This window comes from Eleutherodactylus coqui, chromosome 1 (assembly GCF_035609145.1).
Source record: "Eleutherodactylus coqui strain aEleCoq1 chromosome 1, aEleCoq1.hap1, whole genome shotgun sequence".
Lineage (NCBI taxonomy): Eukaryota > Metazoa > Chordata > Amphibia > Anura > Eleutherodactylidae > Eleutherodactylus > Eleutherodactylus coqui.
Genome location: NC_089837.1, coordinates 3,385,010 through 3,411,089, shown reverse-complemented (window position 1 = coordinate 3,411,089; position 26,080 = coordinate 3,385,010). Strand labels below are relative to the sequence as shown.

Genomic DNA, 26,080 nt, shown 5'->3' with positions numbered 1-26,080 from the left:
TATGAGGAGAACCAGGAGAGAGCAGTGTCCTTTAGGCCGATGGAGCGGAGCATAGTGAGAAGGAGGTCATGGTCGACAGTGTGGAAAGCGGAGGACAGGTCAAGGAGGATTAGTTGGGAATAATCGCCCCTTGACTTGGTTGCTGTCAGCTCTTTAGACACTTCTGTGAGGGCTCAGTCACACGGGCATTTTTATGCACGTAAAAACGTTCGCACTGCATGCGTCAAGAAGATTTCGCACCTACAAAAGATAGAACATATAGGTGGCAATGGACATGCTCACGTTTTTTTTTTTGTTTTTTTTTTGACGCACGCAGTGCAAATGTTTTTACGTGCGTAAAAACGCCCGTGTGACTGAGCCCTAAGGGTGGTTTCAGTCGATTGGAAGGAGCGTAAAACGGATAGGAGGGAGTTGAGAGAGTTTTCAGAGATAAACCGGGTGAGGCGGAAGTAGACCAGGCATTTAAGTAGTTTGAAGATGAAGGGGAGGTTAGAGATAGGACGGTAGTTGGCTGTATCAGTTGAGCCAAGACACAGTTTCTTTAGCAGAAGGGATATGATAGAATGTTTGAATGGAGAGGGGAAGATACCAGAGGACAGGGAAAGGTTGAAGATGATGATGAGGTGGGTAATGACAGCTGGAAAAAGGGATCGGAGGAAGTATATGGAAAGAGGGTCGCTGGCTCAGGTGGTGGGGCGAACAGTGAAGAGCAGTCTGGAGACTTCTTCCTCTGTCATTGATTGGAGTACAGATGGTGATTAGGTGATGGATGCAGTGCTGAGAAGGCCGGGGTCAGGGCTAGTTGCACAATGTTCTGGGAATACTTTATGGATAGTTTAAATTTTTTCTTTGAAGTGGATGGCTAGCTCTCCAGCGCTGAAGTATGTCATGGGTGCCTGTTTTTTAGGGCTAAGGAGGGAGTGGAAGGTATCAAAGAGTCGTTTGGGGTTGTGGGATAGTGAGGAGACTAGGGAGATTAAGTAGACTTATTTGGCATGGTGGAGGGCGAGGTTGTAGGGTTTGAGCATAAATTTAAAGTGGATGAAGTCCGCAGGCTGTTTGGATTTACGCCACAGCCGTTTGACGCATCTGGAGCACTATCGAATGAAGCGTGTTTGGGGCGTGAGCCAGAGTTGTTGTGGTCTACGATTTACTGCTTTGGTCATGGGGGGTGCCACTTCATCCAGCGTACATTTGAGGGTGGTGGAGTAGTGTTCGGCAGCCAGGTTAGGGGAGGAGAGAGATTAAGGACAGGGAGGACTGTAGGGCCTTGGCAAATTGCTGGGTGTGGACGGTCTGGAGAGAGGGAGGGGGGAGTTAGTAAAATGGGAGTCAGAAGAGACGCGGAGGAAGTTTTACCGTGTCTGTGAGTGGGGGAGTCCAAAAGTTGTGAAAGGCCAAGGGAGGCGGTGAGAGTTAGAAGTTGGGAGGCAGGTGGGGAGATGGGGTTATTTTTGGGGATGCGGTTTGGGAGTGCACATGACAGGAAGTGGGGAGCCAGGTAGTGAAATAGTCCAGGAATAGGCGGGTGGAGCCTGGGGGAGGTAGATAACTGCAACCCATAGGGGGAGTGGGCAGAAGAGTCGCAGGGTGTGTACTTTGAAGGATGAGAAGGTGAGGGAGGGAGCTGGGGGAATAACCTTGTATGTGCAATTTGGTAAGAGGAGAATGCCTACTCCTCTGCTGCACCTGTCATCCGATCGGGGGGTGAGGGAGAACTGCAGGCCATCATAGGATAATGCAGTGGAGGAGGCAGAATCAGACTGCTGTATCCAGGTTTCAGTGAGGGCAAGTAGATTGAGGTGCTTGGTGGTGAAGAGATCATGTATGGTTGGGATTTTGCTGTATGAGGATTGGAAGTTCCAGAGGGCACAATTTAAAGAGGCAGGGAGGGGTGTGTGCAGGCTAGAAGTCCATCTTGGGGGGTATCTACATGTGGTTTGGGGGGATATTGGCTCTTAGTGATACAGGGAGGGCCAGGGTTAGGGCAAAGGCCCCCTGCAGCTAAGAGTACCAAGGTAATGAGGGTGAGCAGATCGTTGGGGGATTTATGAGGGTGGCTGTGGTGGTTTTTTGTGGTGAGTTGAGGATGGAGATATTTGAGGAAGGTGTGAATCATGTATGGACAAGCGGAGCAGGTGGGGCGGATGTAGATAGAATGCGTTGGGTCTGGGCATAGGAAGAAGGAGTGGAGGCAGGCAGTGAAGATGGAGGTAGATGTTAGAGCAAGGATGAGGGTATTAGTATGCAGGGTGTTAATGTTGAAGGGGACAGCTCTCCTCCTAATCCATTGAGCTGCAATGTCGGGGTATGCGGCATGCTCAACTCAGCAATGGTGTGGCCAGAGCAAGCCATGACAAGTGGTGAGGCGGAGGCGAAAGAGGAAGGGAGCAGCCAGTACAGAGAGAGGAGGATAATATAGGCGTAGACAGGGACAGAACAGAGCATGACATAAGCAACACAAAATATAGCATTAACGGAGCATGGCATGGGCACGGACAATATGAAACATTGAGATCCGCATCGATGAAACAAAGCATGGGTGTGAGTTAGTCTTTGCAGATGATGATGAGGCAAGTAGCAGGATGGAGATAGACAGACAGTATTTGCGGATGGTGATTGAGGCACAAGCTGAATGGTGAGGGTGCTTACCCAGCCCGATGGCAATGGACGCAGAGCAGGAGGGCAGGCGGGCAGCAGTTTCGCAGTTGTGAGAACCCCTGGATCTGGTCACATCTCCTTTGGCGAAGCAGGAAGGCCCTAGCCGAATCCTTCTGGTCGTCAGCGTGCAGTAGTGAACTCGGGGATTGTTGGGCTGGGAGCCCGCTGCAAAGCTCTTGCGGTGGAAAAGAGGCCTTGGACAGACTTTGAAGGTTCACAGAAACTGGGGGGAGGGGGGGCGATGCAAGCCTCGGTTAGTTATCATCGCTGGTTGTGGAGTGTACCACGAGGCGAGCTGTGGAGCAGGAGCTGGAGAAGGAGGTTTGGTCCAGGGATGGTTCGGGCTGCAAGGCTGTGGCTGTCGTCACTGGAACCTTACAAGGTTTAGGAGTGTTTCCATGGGTAAGGGATCCAGTACTGGGCCGATGCAGGCTGTGGTGGGCTTGGTCTGGGCACCTGGCTCCTTTGCTGGAGTAGGTCTCACCAGAGCATGTGGATGCCTGATGCTGGCTGTCAGGTAACTGCTGGGGATCAGTGGTGATGCAGGCATTGGGTCTCAGCTGCACATGTGGGTGCCTGATTAGGCTCTGGGCTGCCATACTAACCTATCAACACCCCACAACTGCAAGCCGGGGGAAGGCAATGGAGGGGTTTCCCTAGCCACTGGATGTTTAGAAGTGTGGTTAGTTTTGACCATGGCATCTAAATAGTTAATTGCCATGGTCAGCATCAGCTCTGATCACAGCAGTTAACAGCAGCTGCAAACTCTGAAAAATACCTGAAACCACTGCGTATGGAGAGGATTCGGCTGCTAAGCCCTCTCGATACACTCTTTGCAGCCGCCTGATATTTTTTTCACATGATGTAGTTGAGAACTTAGCTTTAGCTAAAAAAAAGCAGCAAAAACTACATGTGTTTCCAGTCTAATAGCAATGTGAAAAAATTGTAATTTGAACGAAAAAAAAAACATTAAACCTATTTTTAAACCTCACAGAAAATCCCAGTGAGCCCTCTGAGGGAAACTTCATGTTATCGGTAAATTATAAAGTAGAAGATGAAGATATCGTGCAGCGCTCTTCAGGAGAAAACCTCATCAACCTCAATGTACCTCCAGGACTTCACAGTACAGATCCATCATATAATCCCCGTAATCATGAGGAACCTTCTCCTGACCAATCACAGAGTGTTACCAAAAGTTCAGGTCTTCTTACAGACAAAAGAATTCACACAGAAGAGAAGCTGTATTCATGTCCAGAATGTGGAAGATGTTTTACTTCTAAATACAAGCTTGAAGATCATTTAAGAAGTCACACAGCAGAGATGCCATTTTCATGTACAGAATGTGGGAAATGTTTTACAAATAAATCTAATCTCGAGAAGCATCAGAGAAGTCACACAGGAGAGAAGCCGTATTTATGTACAGAATGTGGAAAATCTTTTACAAGTAAAACACATCTTGCCGCACATGTGAGAATTCACACAGGAGAGAAACCATTTACATGTTCAGAATGTGGGAGAGGTTTTATTGCTAAAGACAAACTTACAGATCATGAGAAAACCCACACAGGAGAGAGGTCGTATTCATGTACAGAATGTGGGAAAACTTTTATAAATAAATCTGGTCTTAATAAACATCAGAGAAGTCACACAGGAGAGAAACCGTATTCATGTACACAATGTGGGAGAGGTTTTATTGCTAAAGACAAACTTACAGATCATGAGAAAACTCACACAGGGGAGAGGTCGTATTCATGTGCAGAATGTGGGAGAACTTTTATAAATAAATCTGGTCTTAATAAACATCAGAGAAGTCACACAGGAGAGAAACCGTATTCATGTACAGAATGTGGGAAATGCTTTTCAGGTAAATTTGATCTTTTTAGACATGAGCGAATTCACACAGGAGAGATGGCATTTACCTGTTCACAGTGTGGGAGATCTTTTTTAAATCCATTAGGCCTTGTCGTACATCAGAGAAGTCACACACGAGATAAGCAGTTTTGATCTATATGTGGGAAATGTTTAACAAAATCAAATTTTGAAACTAGTCAGAAAAATCATACAGAGAAGAAACCAGATTCTGATTCCTAGAAAACCTGAAACTATTCACAGACTTTAAACAGCTAATAAGAGAGTTTATTTTTGGGTGGAATCAGCCAAACACCCAAATTCTATGTACCTGGGGTGACCTGTGAGAGGGATCCATGGAGGAAACGTATTGTGGATAGAAGGAAGAAGAGAAGATCCTGGTTTACTTCCAGAGCAGCGACCCTGAATTGTCTCCATGAACCTTCTTATTACTGTAAAACTCGCTGAATAAAAACCCTCCTTGTGAAATTTAACTCTTCTTTCTGACTTCATGTGTATCAAATCCACTACGAATAACCCCTCTCCAACCAATCCAAGTACTACTTGGGGGAGGGGGGGCTACTGCCGCACATGTGATTACCCAGACTCCTTCTACTGAGGAATAACTGCCCCAAAAAAGGCAACCCTGCTCACCAGCATTTCACTGGAGATCCCAGTTTACCACTCCTGTGGGGACAGTATACAGGACAGTATACAGGATATTATAGATAGGATGCATATAAGTAGAACAATCAGAGGAGGTTCTTACCTGGGATTGTCCTTTCTTTGGATCCTCCCAATAGGAGCAGCAGTAGAACTTGTTGTGGAGCCTTCAGAGGAAAGGAAGATTAGAGGTAACAGTGTGATCTCTATCAGGACCGGCAGCACAAGACCCAGGGGATGGGAGAAGCTGCAGTACCAAGCAGTTGCCTGCCAGAGGCACCATCTCCTAAAGCAGCTGTCTCCTGCCTGTAGCGGTTACTAAGTGTAGAAGATGAGGCCCGAGTCATCGCTCTGTAGATCTCATGAGAGCACGGGGTTGTATCCACTCTGGATGTAGATGTGGAATAGAGGCAGCTCTCATGTTCTCCAGAAAAGGGAGACTATCTAAGGAATAGCATTGTGAGGGGTGTCATTACTCCAACCCCTCCCCCCCCAGAGGGGATTTACCTTCTTCCCCTTGTCAGTACTTTGTAACTAGACAATAAGGACATCTGAACTTCTCAAGTCTTTGGTCCTGTAAAAGCTCTTTTAATGTCTTTTAATGCTTTCCTTGCTCCTCATGGCAGGTAAGTGGACCTCCTCTTTGTTATCAGATGAGACATCAGGAAGGAAATATGGGATAGTCTGGATAATAAGGCAGTGAGGAAGGAATCTTATGTATGTCTCCCCACACGCCAAAAAGAGTTTATTGCTAAAGGCCCGGCCTTAAGAGCTTTGAGCTTCATTCCCTCGTGTTCTCTGTGGCAGACACTGCATCAGTGATCAGTTTCTTACTGCCTATAGGGTGTATGTGCATGGCCATCTTGTCGTGGATTTCCTTTGTGGGTCCACGGCGTAATCAATAGGAAGGTTTGCACCCTTCCAGATTAGTTATGAATTGGTTGTGCGCACAAGAAGATTTCACACTGACACAGGTTCAGCATGTATAAACTTCCTCCATTCTGCTTTATTTGTGGGCGCACAGCCTCTTTTAAAGAGTCTAACATATCTGCCCTTTTTGGGCAGGCCAAAGATCACATAGATACAACTTATTAATTGATTATTGGATTAGCGTCTTGAGATTCCTTCTTCATCTGGTCATCTGTTATTGCCCGTCACATGGTATCAGTCTGGAGAGGGCAGGACGAGATGACTGGGTTGTCTTGGACCCACGTGTGGATGGTCCGATATGATTGGAGCTTACACTTGCCCTATTATTAGTATACATTTCCCGTAGCTATTTGCGTCATCTGCTAAAAAGCGGTAATGTTTCAGACTGCGGTTACTTGTGTCTGATTTTACTTCTCCTAAAGTTACTAAGAATCGGGAAATAGAGTATTCTTGCTAAATGCTAGCTTCTGCTTACATTTATAAGAGTTTAGAGAATGGAAAGTTTCATTATATATGAGGAAGTGGATATATTGGATACATGAAGAATATATCTATATTTGTAGAAGAGCAAACAAAATGGAAAAGTACTGTCATTAGTATACAGAATGCATAACATTTATAAAAACAGGTCCCCTGTCCACATGAAATGTATGTCCATTGTCCTGAAAATATAGATATGGCGGATATCCACTACAATCTTATCTGATAGAAGGCCAGCATACACCCAGCTTTTTTACCCATGGCCAATCTGAAAAGCCTCTATTTAAAGGCACCCTCCCCCACTGGGAAATAACTGAGTAATTAGTCTTTTCTGATATACAAAGGTGATAAATTATTCTCACTGTCACCCGGTTTGACCTGTGCCTTTTCCACCAAGCCTTCACATATTATCCATTCGTGACTTTGGCTTAGTTTTTTTACTAGTCTTACTCTGCCTGCTACCTGCCTTGATTTGTTGTATATTTATGCAAGAATTCTGTCTACCCTGACCTGGGCTTTGTATCTCGACCATGGCACACTGATGCTGTGCTACAGTAACCCTGACTAGTTTCCATCAGCTGCCACAACACAGAGAATACTTCTGAGATAATGGCCCATGAGTCCCTGCAGCAAAGTCCAGACCCCAATGGGTAGGGTTAATGGGTGAATATGCCAATGGAAGGGGTTAATGCATGAATTCCAAGTGACCCCAGGTACTGCCCTCAGGAGTATTCCCAACTCAAATTGGTTTGAGGCACAGTGGGTCCACACCCGCTCTTCTGACAGGAACCTGTTCATGGGCTGTCATGTTGAATTCTAATACTCAGTGAGGGGTTCGAGGATCATTGGGTTCTTTGAAGCATTGAGCAGAAATCTTTCTATGAGTGGGGCTGCAAACTGTAGAGAATAATCCTTGGGAGAGCAAGAAAAAGCTCCAATGTCCTCCGGACTGGTCTGGCGTCATTGGGAGTCCTTCGAGGAGTCATTGTTACTTTTGTTTTTGTAATCACCATCAGTTTCCCTGCTTAGCAGAGAACAAAGAACAGGACTGGCTCCTTGAGGGATCATCTCCTGCCCACTGCTTCAACCAAGCAGCCCTACTAGCCACATTAGTAAGGACAAGGCTCTTAGAGACCAATCACAAGGCAACCAAAGGGAAATTACATAACAAATCTGAGAGCATCTTTAAATTCAAAATGGACTGAAGTGTCTCCAACCTGGGGAAGCTCTCCAGAAGGTCTTACGTTACGGGGATAAGCAAAGCCTGTAATGTTTTATCGATGGGAACTAAAGCTCTTAGGGCCTTTGTAGACTGGATCAGAGGCTGTATAAGATCTTTACAGAAGGACCTGGATGGCCTTTTGGGAAGACTTTCACTTGTGGGAAGCAGGAAGGCTTGTGATTACTGAGAATTGGACTAGGAGAAAACTATTCAACCTCATTTAACAGATGGATCAGTGGGTAAGATACAATTAAAATAAAGGTCAGATTCAAGGTCATCAGCAATAAGCTGAACACTTGGTACATGGTCTGTATTGGCTTTTGGGTTTCCTGTTTCTCTCCGCAGAGCAGCTGGATATGTGCGCAAATGGAATAAACATTCATTAAAAACTGTCATAATTAAAGACTTTAAGTGTCTGAGAAGAACACAAAGCAGCCCACCTTGTGCTCCCTAAAGAGTGGCAGCCAGGCCATAATGGTCACGATCTAACATCCTAGGATATAAACCTCTGAAGTATTGTGAGACTTATCTGAACTTACCCACTCTCAATAGTGAACTTATGCTCCAAAAATCACTGCACACCTACCACCGGCGTTCCGCTATAGACTGCGGCGCTGCTGCAGGCTGTTGCATTCTCCTCCCTGCCGACAGAGCTTTCATTGGCTGATGCAGTGCTGAGTTAACCAATCAGAGCATTAGCTTGCTGGAGGCGGGACATTTAAGCACCGTCTCCAGAAAGCAATGCTCTGTCGGCGCCGCAGACTATAGTGGAACTCCGATGGTAGGGGAGTTGATTTTTTTTTTACTTGTAGTTTTGTTTCCCCATTGAAATGAAATGGAACGCATTAATGGCATTTCAATTCACTTCAATGGGGAAAAGTGCTTTGACATGAGTTTTTTGGCTTAAGAGCTCCGTCTCGGAACCGATTAAACGCGTATATCAAGACACCACTGTATGTGAGAAAACCCGACCTGTTGGCAACTTAACATGCCTAGTGTGACTGTGGCTTACCATGGTATGGTAGGACGTCGTATTACTTGCTGCATGCTGACATTTTGCCCTATTACACAATACCATTGAGTCTTTGGTAGACTTACTGCTACCTTGTTGTATCTGATGACCTTTTCTGATCTACGAGCTATTGCATGTGAACCAGTACCAAACCTTTGCTGAGGCTTGGACTTAAGTCATATTTGTTCCCCGTGTCCATTCCACCTGGAGGCACCCAGACAAGTATTCATGTGTATTGATGTAATTCTGAGCATCTCCTTCTTCCACATCGGAGTCATTATGGACGACAGAGAATATTGTTTTCAGTACAAAGATAGAAGTGGGTGGAGCTAATAGAGAGGTGTGCAATATACCCCTATCACTCTTAAGATTCGCCATACAAATCCACGTATTTATGGGGAGCGCTAATTATATTTGTGGGGGATTGGGATTTGTTTTAGTTCAGACGGCAGCGCCCTTGGGCACAATGTGGAGTTGTGAGGTGCTGAATTAGGAGTCCGATATTTTGCCTAACTTGTTGTAAGCATGGTATCATTAAATAAAGCTGGGAGATGAGGCAATTTCCTTCCACCCACTCAGTGAATGATGCACAATTTGCCACAATGGAGGTACTTGTGTCTAACTCATTTATACACTGGCAGCTTACTCTGGATGTCTTTTCTCCATCTCTCTTCATATTTACATCTCTTATTGTTCCTCTACTCACTGTCAAAGCTGACTCTCCTTCTCTGCTACTCACGGTTTCTCTGATTTTCCTCTTGATTCTCCCTGTTCCTCTGCTTTCTGTCTTTCTTCTCTTTTTCTCTTGTTCCTGCTTGTTCTGCTCTTTCTCTCACTGCTGCTCTCTGTTGTCTGACGCTTCCTTTCTCCTCCATGGCACTTCTCTTCCTGGTGTTTCTCCTTCTTGTCACTACTCTCTCTGGCACTCCTCTGCCTCCTGCGACTGTTGTCTGGCTATTTATCGGCTGTCACCTGACCAGTTTGTCTGCAGCCAATCACAGCCTATTTGGTTGCTAGGCTACTTGCCTCATCTGAGTCTCTAGGCATTTTTTCTATCTTGTGCAGATGGATAAAAATGTCCTAACTGGTTGCTAGGTTACCTGCACCCTTGTGTAAACTGACTCAGATTAACCCCTAGGGCCAGTTATTATATTACTGGTTCCCACAGCTAAACAGCGCTATGTAGTGCCTTTTTCCCCCAGTCGTCTCCACGACAGCACCAATCTGAGATCGCCTCCTCCTGGTAGGACAGGAACATACTGAGAGGTTAAAAGCTCCCCCCCCCTCCCCACTTTCCTCAGTGTCTTACTGTCCTGCCAGGAGGCAGGATCGCTGAGAGGAGCTGGTGGAGAAGCCAGCGAAAGTCTACATACAGGCGGATCGGAAGGCAGTGGCTCACCCTGTCATCCCTTCGCAGCCAGACGACTCCCGGGACGCCACATGGGGTGGTAACCCCCGGGCCAGGTTCCTCCCGCGGCGGCCCATGGGGGGTTCAAAGCTGGAGCCTCAGTCCCCCTCGTCCTCCGGCAGAAATTACAGCGCGGCGCTCCAGGAAGCCCTTTGATGGCAGGGGGCGGGGCGCCGCGTCACGTGTCCAGCGCGATGACGTCATCGCGTCTGCATCAGGAGCGGAGGGGGCGGGGCTTAGCGCAGGAGCGCGAAAATTCAAATAGGAACCTGAGAGAAGCCAGAACATACCAGCACTACAGGTCGCAGGGTGTCTGCAGCACCGGTACAGAAATGAGTGCTCCAGCCCCAGAGACAGCTGAAACCTCAGCCTCAGCGGCCGTAAGTAGCCAGTGCGGCAAAAATACAATGCAAATATCCAGTATGTTGTATATGGAGAAATTGCATGTTTACCCGCAAAAATGCTTTGTTTGTCAGGGGGATAAAAAAGACATCCCCCCCAGAACAAAACTGCGAAAATGCGTGGAATGCGGGACGAGACTGCCAGCCACGTACCAGAGGCCTCTATGCAAGGCATGCGTGGCTAGGCTAGTCAGAGAGGAATCGGGGGGATTCCTGGATGACGTTAGGAAGCTGGTGAAAGAGGAGGTGCGATCAGCCCTAACGTCACTGCCGGCACCGCCAGCGAAACGCCAGAAAAAGGCGTATGTTCCCGAGGAGCCTTCTGATTCCGAGAATTCCATCGGATCAGAGCAAGAGGAACAGGCGGCCGAGGAGTCCTCAGAGGAGGAGGACTACAGGAAATATTTATTCCATCAAGACGATTTGACGGAATTAATTAAATCAGTCAGGGCTACATTAAAAATGGAACAGCCCAGAGAGCCGCGGACTCTACAGGACGAAATATTTGGTGGACTTGGGGAGAGGCGTAAACATACCTTCCCGGTCCACAAAAACATCTCTAAAATAATTCAGAGAGAGTGGAGTAGACCAGACGCAGGTTCCTTCTCCGCTCGAGGCGTAAAAAGGAGATACCCCTTGGAAGAGGAAGTTTGCGCAAGCTGGGATGAAATACCTAAAGTAGACGTCCCGGTGGCCAAGGTAGCCAAGAGGACGACTCTTCCCTTTGAGGACGCCGCACAGCTAAAAGACCCCATGGATCGCAAGGCAGAGGGACTCCTAAAGAAATCATGGGAGGCAGCGGCAAACATCCTTAGGCCAGGGATCGCAGCCACTTGCGTGGCGCGGACCCTGGGGGTATGGTTAGAGCAGCTGGAACTACACCTGACCAACAAAACACCGAGGGATCAGATCCTTAACTCCCTTCCCATCTTGCGCATGGCAACTAACTTCCTAGCGGACGCCGCGGCCGAGACCGTCAAACTTTCAGCAAAGGCCACAGCCCGCTCTAACTCAGCCAGAAGGGTGTTATGGCTGAGATCATGGTCAGGCGACCTGGCCTCAAAAAATAAATTGCGTGCCCTCCCATTCTACGGCCAATTTCTATTTGGACCGGACCTAGACAAAATTCTAGAAAAAGCGGCCGACAGGAAAAAAGGGTTCCCTGAGGAAAAGCCACAGAGAGGGAAGACCTTTTCCCGGGCTCCAATGCAGCAGCCCGAGGCCTACCGAGGCAAGGGCAAGACAGGCCGCTGGAGTTACCCCAAGGGGGGCAGAGGAAGGAATATCCTCTTCAACCCCCACCAGGGGGAGCCGAAGCAGAGACCCTGACGCCATGCCCGTAGGGGCAAGGCTGGGGAGCTTTGTGGATCAATGGGCCGCAATCTGCGGGGGCCCATGGATCCCAAAGATCCTACAGTACGGATACCGGATAGAGCTAGTGTCCATCCCCAGAAGGAAATTTATTACCACGGAAGCCTCAAAAAAACAGCTACATCTACTAAGGCAAAGCGTGCGCGACTTGCAACTATTAAACGCAATATCTCCCGTACCGCGAAACGAGGAAACCCAGGGCTATTATTCCAGGCTCTTTCTAGTAAAAAAAACCCGGCGGGAAACACCGGACGATAATAAATCTGAAAGGCCTGAACACCTGCGTCCGATACAGGAGATTCAAAATGGAAACCATCTCCTCGACAATAAAGTTGATCCCCAGAGGAGCCTACATGGCGTCCATCGACCTAAAGGACGCTTATTTTCACATTCCGATCCACAAAGAGTCTCAGAAATACCTGCGGTTCGCAGTGGACATGGGCAGAAGAATAGAGCACCACCAATTCAGATGCCTGCCCTTCGGGATATCCTCAGCCCCCAGAATCTTTACCAAGATTATGGCGGAGGTAGCCGCCCACCCGAGAGAAAAATCGATCCTAGTAGTACCCTACCTGGACGATGTTCTATTAATAGCAGAGTCCAAAAAACTCCTAACAAAACACCTGGAGACAGTGCTAGAACTTCTCCAATCGTTGGGATGGATCATAAACTGGGAAAAATCCAGCCTAGATCCCGACAAGCAGAAGACGTTTCTGGGAATAACTCTCGACTCAGAATCGCAATGCTCCTGCCTACCCGAGGAGAGAATACAAAAAATCCGCAGAATAGTCAAAACGTTCCTACGAAGACGATTCTGCACAATTCGGGAGGCAATGTCTCTCCTGGGGAGCTTGACATCATGCATTCCAGGAGTAGCATGGGCCCAGGCCCACACCAGAGCCCTGCAGGCCGTAGTCCTATCCTCGTGGGACAAAAGGCAGTCCTCGTTAGGGGCAAGGATGTACATCCCAAACAGGGCGAAAACATCCCTGCGTTGGTGGACATCCCCAGAGAACCTGCGGAGAGGGGTTCACTGGCTACAAAACCCAGCCATCCACATCACAACAGACGCAAGCGCCTGTGGATGGGGAGCGCATGTGGGGAACCAGTTCTTTCAGGGTCCCTGGCCTCAGAGGATAAAAGAACAGTCCTCAAATTTCAGAGAACTACAGGCAGTTTGGCAGGTTCTACAGCAGTTGGGCAACTCGCTACAGAACCAACACATAAAGATACTGTCAGACAATGTCACCACGGTCGCTCATATACGACACCAAGGGGGCACAAGATCTCCCGCACTGCAAAGCATCACACAGAAAATCTTTCACTGGGCGGAGGGCCGGATCCTCTCGATCACGGCAACCCACTTGAAGGGGACACTAAACGGAAAAGCAGACTTCCTCAGCAGGAGAGTGGTCCCTCTCCCCAGAGGCATTCAGAATCCTAACCAACCGGTGGGGGACCCCACAGTTGGACCTCTTCGCAACCAGGGAGAACACAAAAGTAGGCAACTTTTTCTCCCTCCGGCCAGGAGATCGTCCGATAGCGGTAGACACCCTAGGCCAGGACTGGGGACAAGGGCTGGCTTATGCCTTTCCTCCCATACCACTAATCCCCAGGGTCTTACAGCACTTCAGAACCCAGGGATGCACGCTAATCCTGGTGACCCTCTTCTGGCCGAAAAGAAGCTGGTTCGGTCTTCTGACAACACTGAGCGTCCAGGACCCAGTCACCTTCCCTACCTGGACAGATCTTCTATCGCAGGGGCCACTGAACCACCCCGGCCTAGACAAACTCCATTTAACGGCATGGCTCTTGAGGAATCCTCACTAAGAAAGAAAGGATTCTCAGAGAAAGTAGTAGAAACCCTAATGTCCAGTAGGAAAAAGACGACCCACCTGATCTACCAGAAGGTCTGGAGAAGGTTTTCCTCATGGAGACAGGGAAGGGATCGTGGGGATTCTATCCCCGACACTCCGCTAATCTCAGAATTCCTGCAGGAGGGCCTAGAGATGGGCCTCTCCTCGAGCACCCTAAAAGTCCAAGTTTTAGCCCTTAGCGCCATTTGCGACACAAAATTCGCAGACGACAGATGGGTCCACAGGTTCCTAACAGCGGCAGCTAGACTACGCCCTAGGCCCATAAACCTGTTTCCAGACTGGAACCTTAATTGGGTTCTAGGGGCCATGACAGCGGTACCATTCGAACCGATCGAGGCGCTACCTATAAGAATGCTTACAATCAAGACCATCTTCCTAGTAGCCATCACCTCCGCAAGACGGGTTAGCGAACTACAGGCCTTGTCCACCCGCCACCCGTTCGCAGACACCAAACTAATATTTAAAACAGACCCGGCCTTTATGCCAAAAGTAGTGTCAGATTTTCATAGGTCCCAGGATATAATAATCCCCTCATTTTTCAGTAACCCAAAAAACAAGGAGGAAAGAACCCTAAGCTGTCTGGACGTTAGGAGAGCAGTCCTAACCTACATAGATACAACGAGCCACTGGAGGCGAGACGACAACTTGTTCGTCCAGTTCAGTGGCCCAAATAAGGGTAACAAAGCAGCAAAAAGGTCCATAGCCAGGTGGATCCGCCTGGCCATCATAGAATCCTATAAGGCCCTCGGGAAGGAGATCCCGTTAGCTCTTAAAGCCCATTCCACAAGGGCAGTAGCGTCCTCATGGGCCGAACACAGTTCAGCCTCGGTCGAGCAAATTTGCAAGGCCGCAGTCTGGAAAAAACCCCACACGTTCACTAAACACTATAGGGTAAAAGTGCAGCAGGACGAGGACATGGCCTTCGGCCGCAAAGTCCTCTCGGCAGCAATCCCACCCTAGGGAAACTTTAGTTGGTACGTCTCAATTGGTGCTGTCGTGGAGACGACTGGGGGAAAAAGTGGATTATACCCACCTGATAATCAGGTTTCCAGTAGTCTCCACGACAGCACCCGTACCTTCCCCCCCCCCCCTATGAAAGTAATATAATAAATTCAAAAATAAAAAAACCCCGGTTAGGGGAAGAAATTTAAGTTTAGCTCCTGCCCCGGCAATTCGTTAGAATCCACTGAGGAAAGTGGGGAAGGGGGGGAGCTTTTAATCTCTCAGTATGTTCCTGTCCTACCAGGAGGAGGCAATCTCAGTTGGTGCTGTCGTGGAGACTACTGGAAACCTGATTATCAGGTGGGTATAATCCACTTTTTCCAGGACACTACATATTGGCCAAATATTCCGACACATTAGAGTGGCCTTCCACCGACCGAAACCACCTCTTTACATGATGTTTGTCTTCCATTTCCCTTATCAGGAAGAAGAAAAATGACAGCTCAATGAGCACAAGTGTCCCACATTTTATAACGGGTACAGGCTGCATTTACCTCCTCCTCTGACAATCTTATTACAGTGACTGGCATGAACCCTATTTGGTTTTCCTTCAGATTTCACTCAGGTAGTGGTGGCTAACAGCACTTGAAAGGGTCCTTTGTATCTTTGTTTTAAGCTCTTTCCCATGTGTCTTCTGAGGACAACCCAATTGCCTGAAAGCAAACTATGTGACCCCCCCCCCCCCTCTTTCAAGTCTGGATCTGCAATCGAGGAAGATACCCATTTATGAGTGAGTTACCTCCTACATGAGTGCATTATATATATAGTGCCCTATATCAGGAGGTGAGATCCTCATGCCGGGACTGCAGAAAGTATAGGCCTCTTAAAGGGGCCCTACTAAACAAGGATTCATAGGTACTCAACGTAGTCTTACCATTTGGCGTGGTTCTGACTGAGTAGAGGACTAATAAAATGTCTATCTCTATTATTTACTCTGACTTCTAGCACACCATATGTACAGATTACTCCGTTCAGCAATTTCTCTAGCCGTATTCTTGGCGTTTGTATTTATATTTATTTTACTTTCCACACCTCTAGCTAACGTGAACAGAAGTCTATGCAAACCAATAAAAAGCTCCCAAACACCTACCTCTGGTAGATGTATATAGTCATTCTGCAGTCTCTGAAATGGATAGCCTAGCCCAAACTCACAGCAGAGAAGGTACTTTGAGCAATTGGCCTGGGTGGGGCGCATACCATGCATCCCTGCACAAACAGCAGTGTTGTACCCTGGGAGAAGCAAAGTGGAACACACTATACTGGATTGATAGGTTGACCCATGACTCAGGTGTGACATAATGGAGTAGAGCGTGCAGGGGAGGTATAGGAGTTCACCCTTCCTCCAAACCCCATCAGTGTTTCCTGCCACTCCTTTCTTTTGCCACTCATCCTTTTTACTTCCTTAAAGACTGTTCCTGCAATTTTAAGCAACAGAGAGATTTTCAACCCCACTCTGGGTGCAACCAGGTTAACAGCCGGTACCTCAATCAAGTGAGTTGGGCTGCTGCATCAGATCTCTGGTTCCTTACAGCCTCCGGAGTTGTCTCTTTGGCATGAACCTGGACTTTGATGATAGCCACGTGTGAGGAAAGTGCTAAAACCTTGTAGGACAAGAACGCTACCTCTGCATTCCGAATTGGCTTACTGGAGGAACCCCAGAAATTTCTACTGTGTCACAAAAGGTGTGAAATCATGTAGGATTCCAAATGTGTACCTTAAGGCGGTGCAGACACAAACAGTCTTACCTGCAGCCGGCTTACAGGTCTATGAAATATTACATCCTCAATGTCTTGTGCAACAAAATATTACACCTTTTCAATGCCCATATCTTTGCACAGACAAGCAGGCGCTCCACAGCACAGAACCCCACTCTTTGGAAATGATCTTATCTCCCATGGAACAAAAAAAACATCTCTAGACAAATACAGAAAAGTAGGACATCAGCGCCTCATAATTTCTGTGGATTCAAGCATCGGTGAATAATTGAAAAACTCACCTGGTGCTCAGCGGGACTCCTACTCTAAGGCCCGCTAGCACCCGGTATCCAAGATCGTCTGTAAACCACCCTGGGTTCCCAATCCGAATTCCGGAGAGTCGACTACGGGATACAGCCCCTCGGGCTGTGATACAAATCGGCACACCAAAAATAACAAACGTTCCCCGCGCTCACGGGTCCCAAGGATATACTATAGGACTCTGCGGTCCGTATCACACTTATTTTACTATCTCTTTTACATGCAACGCGTTTCGGCAAGTTCCTAAGCTTGCCCTCTTCAAGCCCCAAGTCCTATTGTTGTAAATGCTGATTAAATGGAAAAAAAAAAAGGGTTTAGTACCGTGTTAGCCAGTTAAGCAAAATGTGATTGTTCTCAGTAAGAGAAACCAAGTAATCTTGTAGATATGAGAACTTTTAATGGCTAACAAAAATACATGATGTTACAGCAGCTTTCTGACCTGTCTGTCCTTCCCTGGGCATAATGGAACAAATCTAAAGATGTATTTATTAAATACACACGATACTATGGGAGGGCACCAACATGGTGAACCTAATGTGCACTAGATAAATACCAGAGATAGAGGGTAAATGCTAGGAATCCCAACATATCTGCGCCCTCTTAACCGCTATCTTTGGTATTTATCTAGTGCAAATTAAGTTCACCATGTTCGTGCCCTCCCATGTGATCATGTGTATTTATTAAATACGTCTTTAGATTTGTTCCATCTGCCTGAGGAAGGACCTTAAGCGTTCCGAAAGCTCGCTATAACTTCCTGTATTTTTGTTAGCCATTGAAAAGTATCATATCTACAAGATTACTTAAATGCTGACTAATTTGACACAGCTTTTATAGAAAAAAAGTAGGTTTCAGGTTGATACAGAAATGGGTGTTACAAAGCCAAACATAGCTACATCATCCATTTGATTCAAACTGGTTTTCCCTTGATGGGTAAAGAATGATCATTTTGTGTTGACTCAAAACTACATTGTTCTAATCCTGTATAAAGTTCCCCACCATTTCTCAGGGCGAAGCCTGTACTCATCACTTCTTCATCCTGTACAGAGCCCCCCACCATTTCCCGAGGTGAAGCCTGTCATCACTTCTTCATCCTGTACACAGCTCCCCACCATTCCCCTGGGTCTAGCCTGTATTCACTTCTTCATTCTGTACACAGTTCCCCACCATTCCCCAGTGCAGAGCCTGTCATCACTTTTTCATCCAGTTAACAGCTCCCCACCCTATATTGGCCCCAGTAGTAATATTAACCTCCACAATGGCCTCTGTAGTAATTTTGTCCCCTATATTGGCCCCAGTAGTAATAGTGACCCCTACAGTGACCTCAGTAGTAATTGTGTCCCCTATATCATTCCCAGTTGAAATAGTGAGCCCTACAGTGGACTCAGTAATAATGTTCCCTATATCGTCCACTGTAGTAATAGTGACCACAACAGCGGCCTCAGGGGTAATTGTGTCCCCTATGTCAGTAACAGTAGTGATAGTGACCCCCACACTGGCTTCAGTAGTAACAGTGTCCTTTATATCAGCCCCAGTTAAAATAGTGACCCCCCCCCCCCCAGTGACCTTAGTAGTAATAGTGACCCCTATTTCAGCCCCAGTAGTGATAGTAACTGTCAGGGCTCATGACCTATTGCATACCAGTCGGTAGCTCTCCACTAGGCTATCAGGACTTGGACAGTTCTCTTGCTGAAAATTTTCTCTTTCCCAGTTACCTAGCTCCTGCCTCCTGGTCCTGACCACGCCTTGGTTCCTGATTGTGTTTCCTATATAAGCCTAGCCCTGCCACTCTTTCAGTGCGTGATTATTGAGCTCCCAGCCTGTAATCAAGCTCCATTGCTGTTTGCTCCTCTGCTACTACAACCGTGACCACAGGCTAATGACCAGGCTTCTACTTTACTATGATTCCTGCCTCATCCTCTGTACTGCAATTGTGACCACCTGCTAACAACCCGGCTTCCACTTGAGTACGCTTTTTGCCTCAGCACCTGTACTGCAACCGTGACCACCTGCTAACAACCTGGCTTCCTCCCAACTACTCTCCAGTCTGGCTCGGTTACTACACCTGGGCTTCAATCCAGTGTCCAGTGTGCGTACGATTTTACAAAATAATCATGCTCTAAAAATGGAGTCCATAGTGACCACGCTCAGGAACAAGTCACAAAACTCCTGGAATGGTGTGCCTCCTACCGAAAGAAAGTTGTTGGTATGCAACGGGAGATCGAAGAGCTACAGAAGCAGCTATTGGAGTTGTGCAACTCTGCGCCAGACATCCGCATGCCACTGCCAGCGAAATATGCAGGTGATCGTCGCCAATATCAGGGTTTCTTAAATCAATGCCAGATTTATTTCTAAATGCAGCCTACCCAGTTTACCAGTGACCGGAAAAAGGTATTTCTTATTAACCTCCTCACTGACAAAACGCTTGCCTACGCCTCGCCATGCATAGAGATTAACAGCAATCTCCTCAACAGCCTCGACACCTTCACAACCGCTATGGGTCAAATATTCAATGATCTGAATCATTGTGCCATGGCTGAAAGGAGGTTGCATAACCTACAACAAGGGTGACGTTCTGTTGCAGAATATACAGCAGAGTTTCATCGCTGAACAAATGACACCACATGGAATCCTGCTGCACAACAGAGCCAGTTTCGCTGGGGATTATCTGAGTGGGTAAAAGATGAACTTGCCAGAGTGGAGACTCCTGATCATTTGGAAGACTTCATCTAGTTATGCATTCGGATTGACCAGAGACTTTTCGAGCGGCGAAGGGAGAGATTGCGGGGTTTGGGCATCCTGTACTTTTTTAGTCAACCCATGTTTTGCCCCCACCCGAAGAGTGAAGCTGCCCCTGAACCCATGCAGGTGGACGTCATCCACAGACCTCTCTCTATCATGGAAAAACAAGGGTGCTGGGCTGAAAATCTGTGCCACTAGTGTGGGAGCTCGGGACATTATGCTCAAAACTGTCCAAGCAAGCCCCAAAGGACTCTTGCCTTGACCCATGCCAAGCAAATGGCCAATCTAGCCATCATGAAACAGGAGGATGCCATGCAACACTCCTTTGTACCAGTAATTCAGGACGGTGTGGAAACCCTTCCCCCACTCCACCATTTTGTCCTCCCAATTGAGATTATAACAGATAATCAGAAAACTCAGTGCTCAGAAAAGTTGGATTCATGAGCAGGGGGAACTTCATGGACTTAACATTCATTTGTGACAAGGACATTTCAACCCAACTCAGGTCCATACCGATCTATGTGGATGAGTCACCCTTGTCTTCAGGCCCCATCACACAGGAGACCATTGAACTGGAGCTCCACATGAACCCTAACCACCACTAGACAATCAGCTTCCAGCTCATCTCATCCCCAAGTTTCCAGTAATTCTTGGGATCACATAGTTTTCTACCCATAATCCCTTTATCAACTAGGAAACAGGACTACTGCCTTCCCTTCAGACTACTGTAAGGAAAACTGCCAAATGGCATGACCCCCCTCCCCCTCCCAAATCAGTGCAAGACCTTGAGGATAATCAACAGGACCTTGAGAAATTACCAGCCCACTACCAGATGTTCAAGGATGTTTGCAGCAAGAGGAAGGCTGACCAGTTGCCACCTCACCAGCCGTATGACTGCCTGATTGAGCTGCTCACTGGTTCTATTTCGCTTGGGCATATCTTCAACCTTGCAGAACCAGAGTTGGGGGACCTTCGGGAACATTTAGCTGAAAATTTAGAAATGGGCCTAATCCAGCCTTCTTCCTCTCTGGCAGGAGCACCCATTTTCTTTGTTAAGAAGAAAGATTTGACGCTTTGGCAGTGCATCGACTACCGGGAACTAAACAAGATCACCATTAAGAATTGCTACCCTCTCCCATTAATCCCAGAACTGCTGGAGAGGCTTTGGGCAGCCAAGGTTTTACAAAACTGGACTTTAGAGGAGCATACAATCTGGTGCGGATCCGGCCCGGAGACAAATGGAAGATAGCCTTCAGGACAAAATATGGACACTTTGAATCCCTAGTGATGCCGTTCGGTCTTTGCAATGCTCCCGCTACCTTCCAGCACTTTATCACCAATGTGTTTCGAGACCTGTTGGATCAAGTCATAGTAGCATATCTCATATTTTCTGACAATTTAGAGGAACATCGCAGACACGTTTGGGTGGTCTTGGAATGACTCCAAAAGAATAACCTCTACATCAAGTTAGAGAAATGCGAGTTCGAACAAACCCAGATACAATTCCTGGGATACATTATCTCCCCAGAGGGCCTAAGTACGTATCCCAGCAAGATTAAAGCCATCCTGAATTGGCCCATTCCAAAGAATTTAAAGGAAGTAGAGTGCCTGATTGGTTTCGCAAACTTCTACAGAAGATTTATCAAGGACTTTTCTAAAGTCATCTCTCCCATCACCTCCCTCACAAAGAAAGCACACACTTTTACTTTAGGACCAATGCTGGTCCACCCAAACCAGCTTTTGTCGTGGAGGTGAATGCCTCTGACTCGATGGTGGGAGACATTCTTTCACAGCAAATGGGAGATAAGATGCAACTACATCCTTCTGCATTTCTATCCTACATGTTATCACACAGAAAAACTACGATATTGGGAATAAGGAGCTTCTGGCCATCAAAGTGGCTTTCACAGAGAGGAGACACCTATTGGAAGGAGACCATCATCTGGTGACTGTTCTTACTGACCATAAAAATTTAGAGTTCCTCCGCATTGCCAAGAGGTTATCTGAGAGTGAAGCACAATGGGCCTTGTTCTTCTCCAGGTTTCATTTATTTGTGTCCTACCGCCCCTATTCCCGAAATGTCAAGGCAGAAGCATTGTTCAGGATATGTGCAGAGTCTGAAGAGAGGGCAAAAACAGACTACAGAATTCTGTCTCTGAAAAATTTTTGGGGCATCCTACACTCTGAAGACATCCTAACAAAGCTTAAGAGAAGATACAAAAAGGACCCGTTCTTGAGTCGTCCTTCTAAAGGATGTGAAACTTTTCTTTACAGAAGGACTTTGGAGGCGAGAACACCAATTGCATGTTCCCGAGGCTGGTTGACTCAAAGTCCTTAAATTAGTCCACAATTTAAAGCTGACCGGTCACCTGGGGGGGTCACAAAGACTTCGGAACTTCTACTTCGTTTCTTCTGGTGGCCTGACTGCAGGAGGGATGTAAAGAAGTATGTCATCTTTTGCAAGGTATGTGCTCAGAACAAAACGCCACGAGCTCGCTGCATTTTCTACAGCCCCTTCCAGTCCCATCCTGGCCATGAGGATCTAGATCCAGGGACTTTATAATGAATCTGCCCTCCTCGAAAGGGAGGACTACTGTCCTTGTGGTCATAGACCGACTTATGAAGATGGCTCACTTCATCCCCATAAAATGAATTCCCACCAATGAGCACACCGCAGAGTTGATGATCCAGGAAGGTTTCCAACTACATGGAATTCCAGATGACATGGTCTCTGACAGAGAGGTCCAGTTCACCTCAAGGTTTTGAAGACAATTCTGCATGGCCCTGGGTGTTACCATAAATCTTTCCTCTGCCTTTCATCCGCAGTCTAACGGCCAGACGGAAAGAACAAATCAGACTTAATCTCCCATCTAGAGGATGACTGGGTGGATTATTTGTCAACAGCAGAGTTCACCTACAACAATGCTCAACATAGTTCAATGCCCAGAGTCCATAGTCTAAACGGTTAACCATAGACTGACAGCATTAGCAGAAACACAGAAACAACTTAAAAAAACCTTACAGGAAGCCCAGAATACCTATAAGAAGGCGTCCGACAGTCATCGCCAAGCAGCTACTACCTTCCTGGTTGGACAAAAGTTGTGATTATCTTCCAAGAACCTAAAGGCACACGTGCCCTCTCCCAAACTGGGGCAAAGATTCTTGGGACCTTTCCCAATTGCAACAAAGGTCAGCTAGGTGGCATTCCGGTTGAAGCTCCCGGGCAGCCTGAGGATTCACCACTTAGGCACGCTGGGGACAACGGGACATAGAGTCCCAAAGTAGGAACTGCACTGCCTAAATCGGGGTATCTGGTCACCTTAATCTTGTAGTACTACCGTAGTAAGGAGTAGCATCTCTTACAGGCGGGCCATAGATTCGCCACCACTGTCCTAGGGGCTCTCCTTAAGGCCTCATGTCCTCACCACTTGTCATGCACGGTGAAAAAAGTAACTGGACTTTCACTGATCCATTCACGTGTGTGAGAAACAGATGGCAGCATGCTGTACCGGGTGGCGTAAGCCTGATAATCTACTATGGGCAGCGTGATCCCGATGTTCTACTATGGGCAGCGTATGCAGCACAGTCTATACACACATAGCGAATGGGTGGAGACACATCGCGAGGAGACAGAGTGAGGGAATAAAAATAAAAACACAGCACTTGACCACATGCATGAGCTACATGTGTGGGCTACATGTGTGGGCTACATGCGTGAGATACATGTGGGGTCTACATGCAGGAGATACGTGGGGAAACAAGGCAAAAACTTAGAGCAGAGATAAGATTTCATCACCACACCATTACAGAGAGAAAGATGGAGTTCCCTGCGGCCGAGCATCGTTCTGGTCACGGACACAACATACAACATATGAAAGTTACTATAAAAAGGTACCTTCAGATCCCAAAGTTACAGAAGAATTGGGGAGAACAATTCTACAACCATCATTGACTCTCAAGACCCGACTGAACCTCAGAGGCAGGTTCTGGCATCAGTGGAGAATATGAGAATTCTATAGTAGAGATAACACGCAGGCCTGGTGACCCCTGAAAGGCCTGTCATAGCTTATTGGTCATGACGATGTTGTGGCATGGTGGCCACGATGCAGGGACAGACTTGTCACCCTACTACTATGCAGGACTCAGGTTAATGCACATTGTGCACAGGTTGCCAGCTGCTATCTCCAGTACGCTGCATATTTGTATGCTACCTATGTGTTATACCTGGAGAGAGGGTTTGGGGTTCTCTAGCTGCTCTACCTATCAGCAGGTGGGGGGTGCTTTATATACCTACCCCTTCCTTTTCCCTCTTGCTGTTTGTGCAGTTCTCTAGAGGAGCGGTTGATGTAGTTGGAGCCTCTCGCCTGGGTGTAAAGCTTCCTATTCAGTTAGGTTCTGAGGTTCCTTTCTGTTGTTTTTGCTTTGCTGTGTCAGCGCACCTCTCCAGGGGTTCCTGTCAGGGACAGTCAGGGCCCAGGTGAAGACAGCGGGGCTGTCCTTATCGGGACAATGACTCTGCTTTTAGGCAGGGGCTCCCTATTTCCCTGCAGTGGTGCTGACTGAGCTGCCTTGCTTGTTGTATTCTTTTTGTGTTCCGTGTAAACGCTACCCTGTGACTGTGTTGGGTGTGGTGCTCTTGTGCTGCACGGATGTGATAAGGTTCTTTTACACGGGACGAGCTGTGAGGCTAACGAGGCCGGACACTCACCCCCGTGTGACCTCGCTGCGGTGCTGTTACACAGGATGAGGATCGCTGACAGTGCAGCCCCCAGGGAGGCGGCTGAAGGAGAGTTTTCTCCCCCGCCCGCTTCCATTCAGTGTTAGCAGCGGCCGCTCACTACTGATTGCTGGTTACACAGACTGGATTGTCATTCGGTTTTCAGGCATGCTGACGCTCGCTCAGTTGCTCAGTCACTTCCTGCTTTTACATGGAACGATCATCGTTCAAAACTCAGCGAGAGCCGGAACATCCGGAACGATAATAACCCAGTCTAAAAGGGCCTTTATACCAATCCAGACACCAAAAAACTGTCATGGTACTGTTGTATCTTGTCACCACTGGAAGTGATGGGTGTAGACAGGGGTTAGGCTGCTTGACAGCCAGGTGACGCCCCCAATTCCTGATTGGCTGCAAACTCTGCTTCCTACTCCTCACTCACCCCTCCACCACTGTGCCTTGTCCCCGCTGGCTGTGTTCAGTGACCCCGCCGCTAACGCTTGTGCTCTGGTCTTCCTCTCTCCCCTCACGCCTCCGGTCATGTACGAACTCCTGGCCCTCCAGGCTCCTGTCAGTCAACCCGCTGCTGCTCTCCCTTGTCCTGCGGTCCTCCAGTCTCCCGTCACGGCTCTTGCCACTCACACCCCTGGTCTCCGTTGTCCGGTCACGTTTCCTGCACTCATAGCTGCTCATGTCGTCCTCCTGCACCGCTAAAGTGGGGGCTGCTCTCTCCATGGCTACCAACAGCTTGGCTGCCATTCAGTAGAGGCTGGAGGAGAGATGGGGTGACACGGACGCCAAGGTCCTAGCAGCGTGGGCGATAGCTTTTGGCTGGAATGGATGGAGGGTGAGGGTTAGGGTTAAGTTACTGCGGCCGCCGCTCTCACCTGAAGCAGTTACAGCTAATAATGTAAGCCTAACAGTGAACCTAACTCTCCATCCCAACCATAACTCAGCACACATGCTGCTAGGACCTTGTAAGTAGTAACCTCTGGGCGGATACAGCCCATCCCTAAGTCTTCACCCAAACTTGTGGTGGAGACAAGATACAATAGTACCAACTGTCACATCTTTATCAGTGGACTAATTAAGTATTTATTCCCTGGTCATCCTGTTGTGTGCTAAATAACCCCCCCCCCCCCCCCCCGCAGCCCCCCACAGCCCCCCACGTCTGCCTTGTCGTATGTCTATGTCTGTATATATGCGTGCGTATATATTCATGCCTCTTCTGATCTACTCCATATGCCTGAGGAAGCCCCCTGAGTAGGGCCGGAGGCTGCTGGGACATAAAAGGTCTCATATCTACAAGATTAGTGAGAGCAATCACATGATTGGTGTGTGTGGGGTTAACAGGACACCAACTGTCATCACACACCACCCCGCCCCCCTCACCAGACCTGCCCCGCCCCCTGATCACATGACACTGATGTCATCACAGGTCCTTCTACTGAGAGCAGGTCCTGTTCTCTCTCTGTTATCAGCCGGAATCAGAGAATATATATATGCAGCAGTACGGTAAGCTGACATGGGGGTTGTTTTCTCTGTTATCAACCAGTATGAGAGGATATATATATACAGCAGTACCGCAAGCTTACATGGGGGTTGCGCTCTCTGTTATCTGTCGGTATCAGAGTATATATATATATAGAGCAGTACAGTATGCTTACATCGGGGTTGTTCTCTGTTATCAGCCAGTATCAGAGGATATATATACAGCAGTACAGGGGTTGTGCT

General features: G+C 47.7%; 1 protein-coding gene across 6 annotated transcripts in view; it reads left to right on the top strand.

Moving 5' to 3' along the window:
• The window catches only part of LOC136617363 (zinc finger protein 84-like), a 119,139-nt gene that overhangs the window by 70,115 nt on the left and 22,944 nt on the right, over positions 1-26,080 (top strand). For 5 of the 6 annotated variants that reach the window (XM_066594253.1, XM_066594252.1, XM_066594254.1 and 2 more), the window contains one exon: positions 3,656-3,826. The exons of the other annotated variant lie outside the window; for it this stretch is intronic. In XM_066594253.1, coding sequence (XP_066450350.1) covers positions 3,656-3,826 — 171 coding nt within the window. The remainder of the gene's footprint in view (positions 1-3,655; positions 3,827-26,080) is intronic. 6 annotated transcript variants of the gene reach the window in all.